Raw genomic sequence first — 21,818 nt, forward strand, 5'->3', positions numbered from 1 at the left:
CGAGTCACTCTGGAACGGTCGAAAAGCTCACGTCGTTCTTGGGGCACGAAGATCACGTAGCGTGCGTTTGAATGGAATCGGTGATACGAACGTCCGAATTTCCCCGTGCGAGTAGGAAATAAATCTTACATCGCACGCATATAACTTCAAACGTAACTTCGCGTATCCAGATCAGGAATTTATGAACAAAAACACACCGCACTGACAATTAAACGCTGGAAGAAGCTCGGATAAGTCTGAAGATTGTAATATCAGTTCCGTAACGTTATTGTCGCACTGTCGGACTGGCTTTTATTATATATCAACCGCTCGGCCTGCGAATTGCGTGCAAACTGTAAAGCACGTGCTTGGAACGTGCGATTGGTGAGCTTACGAACTTCGAATCCTCAAACAAGATTTTTTAACTGTTAGAAATTGTCATGTGGGATAACACGGTGTGAAATTTCTTACAATTAGTGCTAATTTTTTAGCAAGAGAAAAACAAAATTTTAATCAATTCTCGCTTTATCTGCCACGATTTTAGAATGAGAAATGAATATTCTATTTGCTGCAAATACTACAAAATTTCGATCGTAATTGTAACAGCACACATACTTATTACACGTTAATAATTTTTGTTAACAGTTAAAAAATGGTTCCTTAAAATAATCAACGAAATACATTTATTCATTATAACAAGACTCTTTTCTCAGTGTATAATTATACACAGTATGACTTTCGATTTTCTAACGACTAGGAGAGCTGCGTAAAAGAAAGATTCTTTCGTTCAACAAATAAATTCATTTGATAATTTCCATTTCTTTCCAACAGTTTATTAATTTGTCAAAATTTGAAACGATCAACGTTTCAGAAAAATCGAACGAATCTGAACTCTTTTTACCTAACACGAGGCATCAAAAGACTTTAAGGATGAACTCCTGGGGCCAGATTGAATGAAGATGAAATGTGACTCGTACGTATAAACACATAGGAAGATTGAAATCACCGAACCGGCGCCCGGCTAAGAAAAGATTCGTGCTTCTCTTCTTCGTCCCAAGTGAGGCTGCCCTTACGAGGCAAGAATTCGTCAGTGCCGAAAATAACCGGCGTCGTTGCTATTAAACGAGGCTTGCTTTGGCTTCGAATGCACGCATAATAGTCTAGTCGATAAGCTCAAAATGGTCTAAAATAGAGATACTGCTCTTAAAATTAAGTGCGATAGCTCATTGGATTCGGAATGACGCCTAGACAAATGTAGTAAAAAATTTTATCAGCACACAAAAAATTGCAAAAGTTATAAACAATTAAAGATGAAAAAAAAAAGGCATTTCGTTTTTCGCCAATATCTCATAGACTATTCATATTTGTGAAATTTTGAAAAAAGATTCTTAAAGAGGAGGAAATTTCCAATAAAAAACTCATACCTCTCGGAACTCTATCTCCATTTTTTATAATTTTAATTTAACGCTGAAAATGGGTCTCTGCGCTTTGTTTTTAGGTCGCGCGCGTGGCGTCAAAAGCGAGTACGACACGTTGATTAATTTTTTTAAGGTATTGAATATTTTTTAAAAATTTGAAAAAATTATGGTGTATTTTGAACACTTCAAAAAATTTACACGCGTTGGAATTTTTACTTAAAGTTAATTTTTCAACAAGTTAAACGATTGTTAAGTAACGAAATTTCCTCCAACTTCCGTCTTCGTTGTAAATGAAAAAAAGTATTTTAATAATTGTCGCAAAAATATTTCGCTTCGTGGAGCCTTTCTTATATACATACTAAACAATATCACGCCATAAAGTTGAAGAAATATTCATACTTTGTTTATAATAATTTTTGTACTCGAACAAAAAATGAAAAATCCAAGTAATACTGTTGAAAAAATTTTTTTTTTTCTTAATCATGATATTATCGTTTTTTTATCAATACAAGATATCAATTGACTTGCAAAAAAAATTTTTTCCGCCATTTGTTCATAAATTTTTTACAAAAAAATTGATTATTTGAATATTTTTTCAAAATTTTTTTTCACAACTTTATTATATTAAAAATATTATGATTTTGAATAAAAAAATTTTTTTCTTCTTAACAACAATTTCTACTTGTTTATAATCGTTTTTTTATATTTCTATTGTTTAAATAATTGGTCAAGAAATTATTTTTTATTTAAAAATCATAATTGACAGTCCTCTATAAAGTAACCAAAAAAAAAAAAATTTTTTTTCCAATTTTTTATTGTTATTTTAAAAAACGCGCCACAAAAGTTGCAGCGGCTGTTTCATTTATCTACTGAAAAACTAATATAACTTTTAAACTATTACAGATACGAAAATGAACATTCCAGTCGATTTTATAAATAATTAAACGATCTTTTAAATGAGTTATTAAAAAAATTTGTAGTTATTGTTAATCTGTTGTTATACGCATTTGTTTATAAAAACTGATGTTTTTTTCGATGTTTTTGGAACTTTTATGACTTCTAACTTTTAAAATAATGCAGATACGGTTATAGACCTTCAAGGCAATTCTGATAAGTAATAAAATATATTAACGTTGCAGTTGTTTATTTATAAATAATGTTATTTTTCAATCAATTTATGTATCTCTATTTTAGACCATTTTGAGCTTATCGACTAGACTATAAATTTGATAACGTTTACGCTCAGTCTCGGCCGGCGTGGTTTACAAACATTGACGATTGCGAAAAATCGTCTGCGTAAACGTGAAGTCGGCACAAGGACTGATCTAATCAAATGACACGTCTCTTCAACCGTTAGAAAAGATATAAGTTCATCGAGCGAACTGATTTTAAACATTGATGTAATTGACGTTAGCTTATTATTTATTCAATGATCGTTACGTGCGTAATCAGTTGAGTTTTATTGAAGGCCCAGGTCGTGCATCGTGATCATTCGGGTTCATCCTCTTATTCGGTGCGATTTATGTGCTGTGTAGAAGGATTCGTGTACGATCGAAAGATGATTCATTCCACTAGCCATTAGAACCCAAAAATTGCGTCTGGCACAATTTTTCTTGATCGACTCGAGAATTTCAAACTGCTTCTCGAACTGCGCTTTTATCACGGTATCTGATTAATGCTATTTTTTTTATTTTCAGATTTACTGTGCAAAGAATACATCTCGACACAAAAAGCCAAAAGATCAATCAAATTGTACAGGAAAAAATCGAATTCAGAGTTTCTCTAGTTAGTGACGAGAAGAAATATAATAAAAAGCATTGCGGGAAGTAAGATATTTGACAGTAAAATCAGCTGTAAGATCTTTGAGTGGTCATTTTGAATTGGTTTGATATTTGTAGAGTGAGAGAAATTTTTAGTTCCGGTTACCGCTCAGTCCTTAACTGTTGTCATTTTTTACCAAAATCGAAAGATATAGTTCTAGGTACAAAATGAAAATCAGTTTTGTAGCTGTTACCGGAAAGTCTAGTATCCGTTACTATTCTTTCTCACTACGATGACTGTTACTATATTTTCTTGTAACTGTTGCGAAAATTTAATGCTCGTGGAACAACAAATTGACGTCAAAGCCTTGTTTAACTAAAAACGCGGAGTAAAGCTCAGAAACTGATTTTGCGTTGCAATAACCAAAAAAGGATCGACAACAGTGCAAAATGGTTACGCGTACCTCGTTTTTCGTAATTCCAACAACATTCAAACAGTTTTTTCAACGATAACTGTTTCACTGAATTCTTCTAGTTACTGCAACAAATGAAATTTTTCTCAGTGTAGACTCAAAGTAGGCTTTGTTTAAGACCCCCTTCAACCTTCCACAGGTAGAGTTCAATGTTTAATATATGAATAAATTGTGGAATCTGTATTTATATTAACTAGAAGTGTTTTTATATTCGCAAGAAAGTTGAATAAAATAACGTCGAAATAAGTTTAACCTTCAACTAAGAGCGTCAAATTAGGTTTTGGTGCTTTGATTTTTAGGAGTTGGAGGTTCAATTTAAGGTTCATTTACAAATTTTCAAGAGCTAAAGGCTCCATGTAGAATTTCGAGGTTCAGTGTCCTTCAAAGTAGGTTCCTGTGAACGTCAAATGTAGGCGTTAAATTTTGACTCAGGTGATTAGCCTGATATCCTAAAATAATGATGGTCAACTCACAGCAACTCGTTACTATAAACTGTCTTCCCGTGCACCAAACCGGTTTCCGGTTTCCGAGTTTCTTCTTCCCTTCCTTGTTTCTCTCTTTTAGTTTTCCTACGCACTTAGCGCTATACCAATCCGTGAGATTCTATTACTCCGCTTAAGATTCCGCTACGTAATTACTTCGAGACTTCAGAAACAAGTCGCGCATTTCTGGACACACTCGACCAGACATCGCTGAAAACAAATCTGAGAATTTTATTACTGAGCTAATTATAATTTGTTTGGCAGTAGACGCTCAGTAATATTTCAGTTGACGTGGATCTATCAATTCTTTATTTATTTATTTTCACGCTTACCATTTTGTGCACCGAAAATCATAAACTTTATTTGAAATTTAACTATTTAACAATTTTTCATTTATAGTTAAACAGAGTATATAAATCCTTAATAATTGTGTTCGTGAACATTTTGGACAGAATTTACCCGAATCGATGGGTGGTAACATACGCCAGAATAAAAATTGTATAATATCTAGTCGGACCGTTTCTTTCTTTCTTTCTTTCTTAGTGAAGAGATTTTTTCGGCCTGAAACCATCAGACTCGCATCAAGCCTGAATTCTGTGTCTCATAGAATTTACTCATAGAGATGCATTGCACAGAGTTGAAACGATCGATGCGTGTGTGCAAGTGAGTGTGAAACGCCGAGCCCAGTTTCGATTGACAAAAGAAAACGCGAGTACCGATCTGTTAGAAGAAAAGAAAAAAGAAGTAACTCTAAGAAGTGTGAGCGATGCTTCAAAGCAAAGTATCGAAATTATTTCACGGTTCGCCAGTTTCGACAGAGACCAGATACGACGGGTATTACGATAGAGACTCCAATGGCTGTAGGAACCAGCTACCTCTCGGTTTTCTTGCACGTTATACGTGTGCAGAGAAGGAAAGGAAAAGAAGATCAAAAAAGTAAAATAAACAAATCCACAAGGAGAAAGAAAAACTTCGATGCATACATTGCGTGTAAACGATGCGCGCTCCGTGATAACTTGGTAATTTTTATCAGTCGAGATACACGGAGGGAAAATTTCTGAGAAAAATTACCCTGCTGTTACTATAATCGTGATGTAAAATACACCTAATGCAGTTTTTATTGATGCGTGTTGCAAAAATTACGGGTTTTTGTGAAAAAAATTACTACCTTAATGGCTTGGAAACTAAGCATTTCGGCAGCACAAAATTTGAAATGTGACGACGCATTTTTCTGATCCAGCACCGTAAAAATGTGAATCTTGTGATTTTTCATCTGCTCTCACAAAAAATATAATACGCATTTGAAAGAAAAAAAATATCTCTCAGAATCATTGAATTTAAAATGTAATGGCGAATTTTTCAAATGCAGCACGTTAAAAATTCGGGCTTTCAAATTTTTGCATTTGCGACCGCGGAAAAATTTATGGTCTCATCGGAAATAAATTGAAGACAGCGGAGAAATTTTACCGTGCTCTCTTAGAAAATGCTTTGAGGAGGGTGGTGAGCGTCGATACAGTCTTGCCATGCTAAGCCATGTTAAAAACATGAAAAATGTCAAAATTTAGAGAATTTTATAAAATTTAGTGAATACATTCTTTAGTATTATATGTGACAATACAATTTTTTCACATTTTTCTTCTAACCAGTTCTCGAGTAATTGAACATTGAAGTTCACGTGTATAAGCATAGCGTTTTAATATGTATATAAGTATATATTCCGGGCATAAGAATTCTGCTTTAATGCTTAATTACTCGATAGCTAGACAGAAGAAAAATCATGTTTATTGGAAAGTACGGTAATATTTTTAAGGACTGAGCGGTAACCGGAACTAAAAATTTCACTCAGTGTTACTTGTTTGAAACATTATCGAAAAAACAGGACGTCATACGTGCAGGTGTAAAAGTAAATATCGCATATTTGATTATTGTAATTTTGAAACCAGTCTAGACCAAAAGCGAAATTACATACTATTAAAATTGTAACAAATTCTTGTTTTCCGGGAATATTTGATCCACTTTCGCGGATGAAATGACCTCTTAGATTGCGGAGAAAAGGCTTGTCCGGATGACGGGTTTAAAAGTATATCGAAAATTGAATTGGAAAGAAAAAAAAAGAACAAAAAAATACCGTTTAAAAATGTTCCACGAGATTTTATTCGCGCCAATGATATTGTTGAATATCAATGAAACAATATCCCGGCTATGTGATGGAAATGAATCTGAGGGGATTCGAATAACACAAGCCGAGAAATTGACAATTTAAAAAATCTTTTTATAATTGGATGGTTCGAAATTAATCAATTCCGGTATATTTAATCAGATTCTTCTTAATCAAAGTATTCGTGGAGTCATTTTAATCGCTGACCAGATCACCAAAAATTGCCTCAAAAACATTTGAGTGATTTTAGATCCCAGTAAAGTTACAAGGCGCTGATATAATTATTGACGAACGTTTGGTTTAACGTAACCACACAAATCTAATATTATCAACTTTGGAAATGAGTGTACGTGAAAAAAGAATTGATGAGATTTTTGGGAATCTTTGCGATGAACGAAATAGGCTGAGAAACGTTGTAATTGAACATTAAAAAAATACACAAAAGTTTGATCATTCTATATGTTCTTTTCACAAATCTGTGATGCATTAGCTTGTCTCCGTCGAATTTAATCTGAATCGTTTCTATCGCATGATAGGCTAGTTTTTTCATTCGTGTTCACTATCATCGGTGACGAATAATATTGTTAGAGATTTTTTCATCGGTCGTTTTCATTTCCCCAACTTTTGATTCCGACGGCCCAGCCGATTTATCCTTAAATATTTTATTAAGTTATAAAGAATCAGAAAAAATACATTTACCATTTGTTTTTATTGCTTATTTAGTACATGCATGGCAAATGTAATCGACTGAAAACTTGGAATCGATATTGTTACGAAAAATATTTCGCAGACACTATGTGAAAATTGAATCAGCGTGACAGTCACATTGCTAAATCGTAAGGCAATTTATTTTGAATGATTCGCCGATTTATCCTGCATCCTACTTTGATGATTCCAAAAGTCCGATAACTTCTAAGTTTTTTAAATAAACATCGTTGGTGTTTTCGAACAAAAAGCACATGCATTACGGATCTTCTTTCAGACCCGTTGAAATTAGACCGTTACATGTACAGCTGCGACACTTTAATTAAGGAACGTACGTGTCTAGATACATATATACAGCGTATAACTTGTGTACTTTAGCGATCAGGAGTGAACGAAACTCGGAACGAACTCTTTTCTTCCAGTAATTACGGAACCTACTTGAAACGAGCTGAAACAAGAATAGTTTTCATACCATCAAGAGAAAGTTCTTTACGCAATTTGTATCCAGACTGTTCAAGCTTGTTTGTATCACGTACTCACAACTTACTCCAATTCTGTATCCACATCATTATAAATTTATTTCATTTACGGGGTAATTGTTCGGGAACAGGCTTTTATCATTTTCATGATGGAAAGATTTCTCGATCTTGTTTTAACCAACGGTAAAATATTTTTAAGTTGTAGGCGTTTCAATTTTGAATTTCAGTCTTGTAACGTGTAAAGAAGTACATGAAACACAATTTTTGAGACAGTCGAAATTTGAAACCAACGTGATACGAGAAGATAAATAAGTGATCAAAAAATAATCCCACTTTCGATATTATTGTTAGAAAACTTTCTGTCGTCCAGTTTTTCGTGCCCGATTATTTTATTCTCTAATCTCATTCACCTTTCACTAAATACGATTATACTTTATTTCTAAGTACAAGACCGGTGTTTTTATTTACCATATCGTGAAAAATACCCAACTTAATATCACAAATTTTGAGGTTATATTTCGATAGGATCAAGACCAATACAAATGGCTAGTATTGTTTAGTATTGGAGTGAAGAAGAAAAAAAAATGATTGTAACAGTGGCGTGAAATTTATTCGCATACTGGAAAAAGAATTCAAAATTATGGATTAAATTTGGAACTCAAAATGTTGAACCTTTAACAAAATCTTACGAAACGGCTTTTGATTTGAAATTCGAAAGTGAACGTTGCCGGTAAATTTAGTGTAAACTCGCATAAAAATTCTACTCATCTACGGCATCAGGATAGTGTTGCTGAAATAGTTTCTCATTTCTTAATTTGTTAATCCGACTCCGTTTCCTACATATGTACGAGAACATAATTCGATGTAGAATTTTCCGCCCAACAAGTCGGCCAAGTTATTTTTCATTTACCGATTGCAGTTTTCGATGAAAATGTAAAAAACGTCAAATATTTCTGTTTTCTGCAGAAAATTCAGCCATATCAAGAATATTTCCAATCAAGACTTATTCTCCCTGGACTAATAAAGAATAACGATAATTCCCCGGAAGTTTATCGAGCGAATTGATAACCTGTTTCGCTGAGCGATACAAAGCGTGGGATTATGTCACGGGTCCGTTAAGATTTAGTGCATAATTTGATGAACTTGTTGAACCATCGATATCGGTAAAACGACCGCGATAAGCTGTAGTTGCGGGCGTCGGTGTGTTGAGAGTAAGCTTTTGTTTACTACGAGAGAGAATAGAGAGAGAGAGAGAGAGGGGCGAAAAAAAAGGAGCCGTTTCCTCGCGTGCTTTGTGAATTTTTCATCAACGACGTGATCTCGGATTACGACATTGGCGCAGATCGTCTCCATGGGCCTGTATCTGTGTCCATAAATTTTCAACCGACGACGTGTGTATGCAAAGCTTGTAAATCGAGGCCGAGATACTGGCGTTTTTGAAAAATTAACGCACAACCATTTTTTAACAGCGTACAAAGCTGGAGAACAAGTCAATGTAACGTGCTAAACGGCAGTTTCGAGTAAGGAAATCTTTGTTTTCAGTTACAAGAAGGTGTGAATATCAGTTCTAGAAATTGTGTTTCGCTAAAATTTAATGCAAGAACTGTAGTTGTTTCAGGATTTTTTTTCCATCGAAGTCGATCTGTGAATGTGTTTGTACGCGATTCATCAAAATTTATTGGTAATTTGATAGTGTTATTGTATTGATAAGAGTATAATTCCTTATCAGCACTGGTTTGGTTAAGTTGGTTTACTGAAACTAAATAGGAAATTGTGCGCAACATTTTTTTTTCTTTTTTTGCGAATCGATCAGGAGTAAAATCAAAGTTGGTCTGTCAAAATCAAAAAACATAGCTGCCAAGCTTTTTTCTTCGGAAGAATATACTCGTTTTAGTACGACGAGTGATTAATGATTGCTGAATTTATCGACATGAAATTTTTTTAAATACTTTATTTACACCAAGCCTTCTCGTATATGCGTTGAACTGTACAAAGTGGATGAAATTTCTTCACTTTTTCAACACTCCGTATTATATCTCAGTGATCAAAATTTTACGTTCGATTGGAAATTGAATGATGAAAACGCTAGTTTTTTCTTCAAATTTTTATGACGTGAAGATCATGGTGTAAAATCTATTTGAATATTTGTAATAATGAAAAAGACGTTCGCTCAGAAAAGAATTCAGAAATTCGATTACAATACTGTCACTGTAATTTGCAGAAAATGCGAAGAATTTTTTTGAACGAAAGACAAAATTTTCACAAAACTTTTGTAAAATTTAGAAATATCTATGCTCATTTTGCCTCAAAAGTGTTAAATTTCATGTGAAATGATTTATGTACCCAAAATTTTACACCTTAGGAGGATTTTCAGTCCGGTACGAACTGAGATTTAGCTCTTGTTCCACCAGAAAAAAAAAACATTGCCTTAATCTGACTCACTGCTGCGTCTACGCAATCAATTTTCGCAAGCAGTGTCGTAAATGGTTTGAAATTGTCGTTACGAAGCTTCAACAAAACTTGTTAATTCTGGATCTATCTTAAAAAAAGGTTTCCGCATGAAAGGTATGTAAATTGTCCGAATCGAGAATGTCTATTACAAAACTCATACTTCGGATGTTTGCTAACTTGAGATAGAATTACATACAGAATCGCTCAAAAGTACTTTGATAACATGAAATTCGTAATTACTTTGATCAATCGTTTTTCTTACTTTTCTTTATTTTTACTTTATTTTCGAGCAATCGAGACTTAATTTCTAACAATTATGTAGAACATCGAATTTCATTCAACAAATAATATTATTGATTTTTGTAGTTTATACTCGCATGTAATTAACTGAATTACTATCTTAAAATACTTTTGAGCGCTACTGTTTTTGATCCTAATTGTAAGATATCGGGCATCCAACAAAAACACACATTTCATTAAGTTGTACGTACGTTCCGTACTAAACCAGCTTATACAAGCAATAGTCCAGGAAACGGGTATTTTTTCATGTCACGGCGTGCGTGCCGGATTCTTGAAGATCAGAAATTCAAATTTCCTTGCACAACTACCTTGGCTAACATTTTCCGTCGGACATAAACTCTGTTTTGCGACAACTCGTCGGTGGTAAATTTATACGAGTATAAAAATCATAAGACAAAGAACAATTTGTTTTACACATTCCTTAACTATACCTGTTGGAAATTGGCTACTCGATGAAAAGCAAACAGTGAGAACCCGTTGATTGAAACGCCGAATAGACATCATACAGGCACGTGTCAAGTATCAGTACAATGTTACACAATTAACGATAAGACGTGATAGTAACGCGGACCGCAACGTCGCTCGACCAGCACGCGTAGCATTCACAAAACTATTCTCTGTTTTTTCTAAGACCATGTATTCACAATCTCATAAATGAAACGAAAGCATATTTATTCTTCAGCTTCTCTATACAGCGACACTAAGAAAAATTTCATTTTTTACAGTTACTTGAGAATTTTCTAGTAAAATACTTTCGGAGTTACAAGAAAATGTCTTCACTGAGAAAAATTTCATTTGTTACGGTAACTAGAAGAATTCAGTAAAACAGGTATCGTTAAAAAAACTGTTTGAATGTTGTTGGAATTACGAAAAACGAGGTACGTGTAACTATTTTACGATATTGTCGGTTTACTCTACTTTTTTAGTTGAATAAGGCTGTAACGTCAATTTATTGTTGCACAAGCATTAAATTTTTGCAACAGTTACATGAAAATATAACAACAGTGATCGTAATCAGAAAGAATAGTAACGGATACCAGACTTTCCGGCGACAGCTAGAAAACTAATTGTCATTTTCTACCTAGAACTGTATTTTTCGATTGTGGTGAAAAATGAAAATAGTTAAGGACTGAGCGGTAACCGGAACTAAAAATTTCTCCGAGTGTTACAAGTATTTTTATTGCAAAATTTTCTGGTTACGCAGCTATATATAAAGAAGCCGCGTGAAACCCATTTTCATTTCATTCTACTCAGAACTATATTTTTGGATTATGGTAAAAAATGTGAAAACAATTAAATACTGTGTACTATTTACAACTATATAAATTTCTCTCGGTGCAATGAGGATGCAAGCTCGATTTTGACCTATTGATTATTTGAGGCTGCTTAAATTTTCACGTTCTTCGCCGTTCAGTCAATTTTATTCAGTCCAGCAAGTGCGGTTAACATAATTGAACACTGTGGTAATGAAAATGACGCAAAAGAACAAGCATCCGGAAAATTGAGACGCGTGCAAACACTGGAATCTGAATATTGCAATATTATGAACCATATTTCACATTCTCTTAATCTCACTCTTCGTGTAATTCTTGTACCTCCACGAATCTGTTTTCTGAAAACAGAGACCGTTTGTCATGGAATTTTTATTTCCGCTCACTCGCAGTATTTTGATATAAATTTATCAACCTTCTTTAAATATAAAACTTTCTTTGCCTCGTCAAAAATATGGATTCTCAACTCTTTCGCTGTCTGCATTAGTGACGGTGAATGTGAAAAGCAACAAATTGCAACCTTAACATTTCTCCTTTCCTTTTACCCGCTATTATTAGTTGATCTTAGATTTTTGGCTCAGAGCCAAATGTATTCTGCATAAACTCTCAACTCGATAGCCAGCGAACGATCTGTTTTTATGCAAAATTTCTTGACCTCTGTCTGATCGCTGAACTTCAGACTATTAATTCCCTAAACTTCAACAACGAACTTTCTTTTTTTCGATATATTTTTTATTCAGTTTTCGATGTAAGGTAAGAGATGAATAGAAAAAGATAAAAGTTCCCTCGAGCTCTTGGGGTAAACCAAAAACTGTCTTATATTTGATAAATATTTTTCAATTCTACAAACTTTGAGATTAAATTTATTTCCCGTCGTTAAAGGTGCGAGCGATAAAAATTAACAATCGTTTCGTGTTTCAAGATGCCTATTTGAAATCTATGTCTAGGCCACGCAGGGCCTGAAGTAACAACGGTGAAGCGTAATTTGTACGTTCCACCTGTCCGTACCCGAAAGCAGTGTTTACCGAGTAAATTAACAGTTCAATCGTTCGTTTACATCTATGCATGTATCACGCGTAGGTGATCCAGGGTCGAGTATGATGTGAATGGAATTCCCTAAAATCTTGTTACGAAATACTTGAAACCGGAAAGTTGGTTGACGGGTGAACAGCGAGAGAAGGAGAGATGGAGAGAGAGAAAGAAAGAGAGAGAGAGAATGAGTCCCGTTCGATAACCCGAGATCAACGTATAAGACTGCACGCGGTGGGGATCGAGCCTTGCAAGCACGTGATTCCGTGGGAATTATGATCCATTTTTTCCATCTTCGGACAGTAAAAAATACACGCCTTAAGGTTGTTCGAACATTAGAGAAAAGTAAAGATAAAAAGCTGAATGTTTTAAATTAATTATTAAAAATTGACTTATATCCATTTTTGATACAATTTAACCACGACTGATGCAGATAAAAATACAAAAAAAAAACTGTTGTTTATATTAATCTATTTTTGTAGATTACACGAAAATTATAAAAAAAACGTATTCTGACGTGTAGTTTTAATGTAGCATAGAATTTAACTAAAACCTAGCAACAACAACATAAACCGTTAGATGCGCTGATGCCGGACTTATTTTTTGCGAAACAATACTTGATTAAAATAACATTTATTTATTACTGTTCGTGAATAAATAATTAAATAAGTTGTGATCTGAGGAAATATCTAAATTCATGTTATAAATTTACATCTTCGAATTCTTTATTTTAGTCGAAAAAAAAACAAAACTAGATTATTGCAACTTACGGGGTAATTGAAAAGTCGTGTGATATTGAGCGGAAACTATTTTCAGAAAATCTTAGTTTATTGAGCTTATTTTTATGTTTATAAATATAATCGTCAGTTTGGACTTTCTGAAGCTCGTTTCACTTCAGTGAAAATCGACGATTCGATTAAAGGTACAATTAAATAAACGAACTAAAATCTATTTTTTTTTTTTTTTTTCTTCAATTCGATCGTCGATCCATTTCTACGATGTGGAAAACAGGGAAAATTATAAGCCATTATTTAACCAAACCTGAAATGTCTTCGTAATAAAATTAAATCTTTGAAGAACGAATGCATTATACATTATATAATGTATTGCATATGAATTATATCGAGCTGTCCGCCTACACGAAACCAGTTTTCGTCCGACAAATAGATAACATATATACGTCCTGCGGCTGCGATAAGTAAATATGGATCAATGCAATTGAGATTGTCGTTGAAACACTTTGTGCGCAATCTATTGTGCTCGTGCGTGTAAATTTTTATGCGTCAGCTCAGATGAATGAACTACGCGAAAGAAAATCACACTCACCATTCGCAATATCCGTCACAATGTTTCATTCAGCGTTGAAAAGTTTATTACACTCAATTCGTGTTTATTTTTTAAAATTGAAGCGATAAGAAATATTGTTTGAAAATCTGATCGAGTGGATTTTTGTGTAGTTTGAAGAAATTTTGAGCGACATTTAGTTCCGGTCGGAGGACCAGTTGAATGACATTTTTGTTTTCGAATTTCAATTTAATGTAAAAGTTGAGCGATTCGCAAATCAATGCAACTATTTGATCGTGACGAGAATTAACGATTAAACAAACGGAATCGGAAATTTATGATTTCTAGTATTTTATTTGTTTTACAACATTCCTAACTCTTTTCTACTCAATTATGATCAAGGAACATAGAATGAAGTTAATATTTTTCGAAAGAAATCGTATTAATAAAATGACGGTGTTTTTAAATAAAAAATTGTACTTAACGCACTCGCTCGAGAAAGAAAAGAGAATAATTCAGAGTCATGGAAAAACATTCTAAAATACTAAAAAAAAAAAATGGTATAAATCTGTATAGGGTGAAAAAAATACCTGCTGATGAAACTCTCAAAATTGACATGACTTTGACGATGAATCATGCTTCAACCGTCTGCTCGGAAAGAACTTTCTTAACTTCTGCTTCACCAAATTCATCGCCACCGATTCCATGGGTTTGATTGTAAAGTGTTACACAATAAGAATTAGTACGAATTCTATCGATATTCCAAGAAGAAGAAATTACGAATGGAGAATTACCGGTGAGTATAAGAGTAAAATTGTCCGTTACAACACATGTTAAATAGTTTGATATTGAAACACAAATTACCACTGAATTAATAAATTTCACGCTCAACCTAGCGTGAAATGTGCCTGGCAGCTGAAAGAAAGTCTTAGTTTGAAGAACGAGATGAAGAAAGCGCATGAAAATATTATGATAGTAAGCAATGTAATATCGGGATGACTATTGTCATTATTCACTGCATTCGTGCGTGCAATGCGTAGTGCGTCGACCTTACGGCATATCACAAAAGTTTTTTTTTATATCTTTTCGTTCCTTAGTCTCGTTTTTGTTTTCAATCCAAACGACGGTTTAAAATCTCACGTTTGAATTTTTGTAAATTTGGATTCATGTAATATTAATTCGTATCAATTTTTTTTCCAACTATCAACCGAGGATCATTCTTCTCGTTCCGAAGTCGACTCTACGTAATTTACTCAATGTATACGCAAATTTTTCATGTCAATTTTAAAATTGAAAAATCTCTTCTCGAGCATCATATTTTCGAATCCAACGATAAGAATATTCATGCTCGTTACTGAGGAAAATTCACTTTTAAATTAAACTTCTTTACGTATGACGTTTCTCGGTGATATTTGCGTATTGTGCTAAACAATCTTCAAAGCAAAGTGGACAAAAATTTTGTTACACTATCGTGATTGTTTAACGATGAAGCGAGGAAGCATTCAAAGACTGAGCGTCTTGAAAAAGACCTTTTTTCATTTTAATATCTTAACAACGATATTTCCTACCCATAAAAAGGTGTTCGGACCAAAGAGGGTCGATATTTCTGGCAATCTATGGTAGCCTACTTTCTTTGGTGTTAAATCCAACATCTTTCGGTGTTGATTAAACCTTGCTTATACAGTTTTTTTTCTATTATCCATGAAATTGGCCAGAATAATTGCGACTGAAAACCGTTGAATTTAACGCGAGATGGGATGGGCCATTGTAAGAGAGAAAAAATAGAGCAAACGTTACTCAAACTGCATGTAAAGAGGGACGTTTCAAGGTTTTCGGTAAAAAATGCTTATGTAAACCATATGTTTTACTACAAATGTAACGGATTTTACTCTGTACACAATAGTTTTCACCGTTTCTAGAGTAAATTCTGCATTTGACAAAGTATATTTTAAGAAAAAAATCTGACGTGTCTGTCTTTTCTTACAGTTTTAAGTAAAATCTGCTCTTTCATTCACCCCGTGTACGGGATTCCATATTTCGGGTATACACTGAGAGAAATTTTTAGTTCCGGTTACCGCTCATTTTTTACCACAATCGATAAATATAGTTCTAGGTAGAAAATGAAAATTAGTTTTCTAGCTGTTACTGGAAACTCTGGTATCCGTTACTATTCTTTCTTATTACGATCACTGTTGTTATATTTTCTTGTAACTGTTGCAAAAATTTAATGCTCGTGCAAAAATAAATCGACGTTACAGCCTTATTTAACTAAAAAAGTAGAGTGAACCGAACAAACTGACTTTGCGTTGCAATAACCAAAAAAGGATCGACAATTTTACTGAATTCTTCCAGTTACTTTAACAAACGAAATTTTTCTCAGCTAATTTAAAGGATTGAAGAAAGAGTTTGATGATGTAAATTAATAGATGCTCCTTACCTGGGCGACATTTTAAATCATTCCCCTGCGACGTTGACTGAGGAATTGAATTTTGTTATCAAAGCAGTTCACGCGGCTGTCAGAAGCAGGTCTTTGGTAGCGCGTAGCGCGGGTGTCAAAACTGTCTGTTTCTTAATTAACACACCCGGAAGATCAGAGCGAAGGCAGCTCGAATCGTCGAGAAAAGTTAATCAACGAACTTTTAATGAACTCTGTATAAATCGACGGTTGTTTTGCCAGTTTCACGCAGGTACAACGATCGCATTCACATTATTATAAACTTCCGGCATTCGCTCTACGACTTCATTAGCGCGATTCGAAAACGAGAAGATCCCACCAGCCAGTACGAGCCGATCATAAAAGCTCCACAAAATTCCACAACGCTCCGTAATTGCGGTCCCTTCTATTTCAGCGTTTCTAATTTATGCCTCGCGTACTTCGAGCACGTTTACGCACTAAAGCGACGACTCGGCGCCTCGAATCGTCGTTCCAGCAGTCAAAATCAATTCACAATTCTTCTTCTCTCTTCCCTTCGTCCGCGCAATTTACAACACAAATTATTAGCAACACTCCTCGAATAACAATTGTCGTTCCTTCGTCGCAGATTCACTAAACTTCCGCTCGCGATTTCAGCGTTCGCAAACACTCGTCGCATCAATCTTCTCCTAAACACCGTTCACCAAGAACTGAAAGCTCCAACGCACGAATGAACGCCCTGAGCTTCCCCGATCCTCGACAAGCTTCCGCCGGCTTTATTCTTCCCGAATGTCCTCCTTATCCGTTTTATATTCCGCCGCTCATTTTTCCAGTAGATATAAATTATTCATAAAATCACAACTGCACGTGTGTGATAACGCCATATATATATATTATATTATATATTATACACATATATATATATATATACCTATACGCGAAAGCATACGTGTACCTACGTTTACCGGGACGTGATTATTTTTCCCGATTGTTGGAAATTTCTTTCTTTCCTCCTTTCTAAAACTTTTATAAAATACCTCGATTTTTACTAGGTCCTCGGCAGCTGTCGCCGCTTCTCGACGATTTAAATTTTCCACGCACGTGGCGGGCACAGCGTCGGGCTTGCGACTGGCCGTTGTACCTCTGACGGTGACCCGTCTAGACTACCGTCTCCATCCTGCGGCCGTTCCGTCAACCTGACTTTCGAAATACACGAGATACAACTGCCCGATCCGTGTTTCGTGTCGTTCCGTGATTTATTATTACGATTTGTCAGGAAAGTTTCAAGTTTTTATTGGCATTGCTTCGTCATATTTTTCCACGTCTTCGTACGATTCTTCACCTTTTTTATCCCATATTTTCTTTTCTTTGTTTTTTTTTTTCTTTACCTTCTTTTACGCGTCGCGCAAAGTGTTTGGGATATCAGAGAACAGTCGAATCGTGTATTTGCAATTGAATTTTCAGAAAAAATTATTGTTTCGAAATAAAGTGGATCGTAATGTGGCAAATTAAGCTTTCTACGCTTCATGCACGATTTTCGGTGTTTCGGAATTACTTGATATACGTGATTTTCAATATTTATTTATTTCCCTGAATAAATTTCAAGTACATTTCGAAAAGAGCTCGGCTTCTTTGTGAATTTTCGATCGTTAATATTTTAATAATACTTCGGACTCTCAATTTTGTAATCCTGGCATAAATCGACAGTTGTTCTGTTTTTTTACTTGCGTATTTTTCGTCGAACTCGAGAATGTTTTTCTTTAGAGTGATTAGATGTTTGTATACTTTACTAAGTTACAAATGATTACGGATGTTCAAAGTCAAGTGTCTTATTGTCAGCTGTCATCGAAAAAAGATAATACAATTTGTGGAATGAAACTTAATTGAAGACGGATAAGTCAAGTTTAAGGTTTAACACCTGCAATATTCAATTTTTAGACCAAATTGAGTAACATGCGTGTATCGTTGATAGACGAATGAAATTTCATACAGCTTAAGATGTTTTCAAAATTTATCGATAATTGTTACGGTTGTCAAATTTTCGTGGAATACTGAAGTTGAAATTATTCAAATTTCTTTACATTGGAAGAAATTTTTAGTTCCGTTTACCGCTCAGTCCTTAACTATTTTCATTTTTTACCAATAATCGAAAAATATAATTCTAGATTCAAAATAAAATTAGTTTTCTAGCTGTTACAGGAAAGTCTAGTATCCGTTACTATTCTTTCTCATTACGTTCACTGTTGCTATATTTTCTTGTAACTGTTGCTTGTGCAACAATAAATTGACGTTAAAGCCTTGTTCAACTAAAAAAGTATAGTAAACCGAAGAAACTGATTTTGCGTTGCAATAACCAAAAAAGGATCGACGATAGCGCAAAATGGTTAGGCGTACCTCGTTTTTCGTAATTCCAACAATATTACAACAATAACGATACCTGTTTGACTGAATTCTTCTAGTTACTGTGAGAAATGAAATTTTTCTCAGTATACTCATTATTAGTACTGCCGTGATATTTCTATCATACTACTCGTACCAAAAATCTACTACTATAACTTTCAGTATTTGAATTATGATCGAAGCGCTACTTTAGTTATCCAAGTTTTAGCTACAGTATGAAGCTGAAAGGAACGGCAAAAAATCATGAAACAACTTTAGTCCGCGTTTTTCAAATCAAAGTTATCAAGCTTTATGCGACCTTCGCTGACATTTTTCTTTCCATATTTACGATGGTATATTTGTGATTTCATTGAGAATAGGCGATGATTCTGATACGACAAATATTGCTCACAAATGTAGATGTATTACATTCAAATAGAGATACGCCAGCCATTTTCTTATTTTTTGAATCATTGTTTTGATCCATGTTTCGAATTCATCAGAATTCGACTACATTTTCAAACAAAGTTACAACCGTCAAATAAATCCTTCATTTTTTTCCTACAAGTATATCTGAAGAAAATAAGATTGAAAAACCCAACCCACGTTTATGTAGTAAGAATACCTTTCTTCATTTACATTTCTCAATCACTTTTCTGAGTTTGAAAATTTTTCCAAACGTCATCGAAATTATACTGATTCTAAATAGATCAGATAATATTTCAGAAAATTTTCAGTCGTAAAATTAACGATGGTTTCAAAATTTTCGTATTTTTAAATTGTAAAAGTTGCGATATAAATTATTCAAAAAATCAATTCGTCGGATGCATTTCCTGAAAATGCCACTGGTGGCGCCACTTTCTAAGGGAATTGTTCAAACTCAAATATTGCAGAGTGTCGTTCGTGTACCACAGGCTGCATATGGTGAGGCGCATCGAAAGTCTTCAAGAATCAGTGATTAATTCATTATTTTTACCATACTGTATTTTGATACATGTATAGATATGGATATTGATAACAACCCATATCGCATATCAATTTAGATTAGATATATTGAAATACTATCGAATTTTATGTTTTCAGAATTTATTCATCACGGACTGCTTCTATCATTAATATGCTGAGAATGAACTGGTCCTCATCGAGTTTGTTGTTTCTGTGAGAATTCCTTCTTTTTTTTTTCAACAGCCATCTTGTATTTCTAAGGTGCTGAAAAAAGCTATGCGATAGATCGCTTCAAGTTTCTCTGTACTTGGTGAAGAAACTTCTGAAGTTTCAACCAATGTTCTCTCATATTCACATACCTAATATGCCGATTCAACAGAGCTGTTAATTCTGAACGTAATAAAACTTCTAACAGACTTCCAAGCGGTTTTATAATTGTGCAAAACGAATATTCTAGAGCCCGAGATAGTAAACTGAAGCAACTCGAAGCGCGTATACGAACAGAGAAATACAAAAGCTTACGCGCTTTAGCTCACTCGTAGTAACATCGTGCAGAGAATTTGTGAATTATCGTGATAGATGGTCGGAATTTACTTATATAATTTATTTATATATATATATTTAGTGTATATTAGACGCGTTTCGGGTGATGAAAATTTTTGCTGTATCGATGGATTGAGGTGATAATGCAGAAATCTTGAAAAACTTTACAAGAGTAATAACGACATAAACAAATAAGAAATCGGAATTTACCGATGTAGCATTTCAAGTCAAGCGAACCACTTTTTTAAATGACCATCATCGATTTTGGCGTCCGCAGGTATTCTGTACTACCAATGGCCGTGAACATCCAAACCAGGCCAAAGGCGACTGTACGATTCGGTTGGTTTATACCTAACGTAGGTAACAGAAATTCTGATTCCACGAGTGATTTCTTCTTTCGCGAAGAATATTTTGCGATCAATTTTTTATGTCAGAGATCTTAATATGTCTTCATACAGGTGTCTGATTGTATTATAGTTTACATAGTTCTGATGTAAGAGCCGATTGATCTGGTAGTTCTTAACTATTTTCGTTTTTTACCAAAATTGAAAAATGTAGTTCCAGGTACAAAATGTAAATTAGTTTTTTACCAGAAAGTCTATTATCCGTTACTATTCTTTCTCATTGCGATCACTGTTGCTATATTTTCTTGCAACTGTTGCGAAAATTTAATGCTTGTGCAAGAATAAATTGACGCTAAAACCTTGTTTAACTAAAAAAGTAGAGTGAACCGACAACAGCGCAAAATGGTTACGCGTACCTCGTTTTTCGTAATTCCAATAATATTGAAACAGTTTTTTTAACGATACCTGTTTTACTGAATTTTTCTAGTTACTGTAACAAATGAAATTTTTATCAGTGTATATTTACGGGAAATTTCGATTTTACAAAAAAATCTTCTGGTGATATCAACTCGTCATTCATCTGTCTTCAATAAATTCAGAAGTGAAATTCAATTCTAGCAGTTTTTCTTTAGCATTTCGGAAAACGGGTAACATGCTGGCGCCTCTGTTGTAAAGTTGATGCGATACTTTCAACGACACGTATGGTAAACAGATTGCATAGCGTTAGGCGTTCTGCCACGGTTATTAATTTGTCCGTTAACCCGGGAGTTTCAAATCATGATATTAGTTTCGTATTGAACAAAAAATAAGACGAAACTGAATTATTAAAAATATAGACATTCAATTTTTCAAGTTACAACAGAGGATCATCTTTTTCGTCTGAATACTTGATGTTTCTATCTGATTAATTGCGGGCTACGCTTAATCCCAAATTCGACTCGATAAAAAAATCCGAGATACTGGAATCAGAAAACTATGAATTGGCAATAATATATTAAATTTTAGAAGCATAAGAAATATTTTTGACAAAACTGATCGAGGGGTAATTATTGGAATAAAATACATTCGACGCCATTGCAAAATGGTTGTTTGTTGGTATCAGATAAGATGTGTTTTTACGAGAGACATAATCAGATCTACGGTTTACGGATGAAAAATTACAATATATTATCTAACGTCAAGATTTATCAACAATAATAATCAGTATCACAGGTATTGCAAAAAACAATTCACAAATATAAACAATCATAGCCGTTTACTACCACGGTAAAAAATGTTCCGACTTTTTCAAGAAACTTTACACGGATATCACCAAGTCAAACGATCAAAATACACATTGAAACAAAACGCAAAAGTGCAACTGCAGTTGATCGATTTGAATTCAATTAAAACTGTATGCCTGTGA

At 34.1% G+C, this 21,818-nt stretch overlaps 1 protein-coding gene across 1 annotated transcript in view; it reads right to left on the reverse strand.

The window, feature by feature from the left end:
- Mp (collagen XV/XVIII-type protein multiplexin) overlaps positions 1-17,115 on the reverse strand; it is a 156,290-nt gene extending 139,175 nt beyond the window's left edge. Inside the window, exon 1 of the mRNA XM_069133336.1 lies at positions 16,227-17,115. Within this exon, the coding sequence (XP_068989437.1) occupies positions 16,227-16,237 (11 nt within the window). The 5' untranslated portion in view covers positions 16,238-17,115. The remainder of the gene's footprint in view (positions 1-16,226) is intronic.
- Between the last annotated feature and the right edge of the window lie 4,703 nt (positions 17,116-21,818).

This window comes from Neodiprion pinetum, chromosome 2 (genome assembly GCF_021155775.2).
Source record: "Neodiprion pinetum isolate iyNeoPine1 chromosome 2, iyNeoPine1.2, whole genome shotgun sequence".
Classification (NCBI taxonomy): Eukaryota; Metazoa; Arthropoda; class Insecta; order Hymenoptera; family Diprionidae; genus Neodiprion; species Neodiprion pinetum.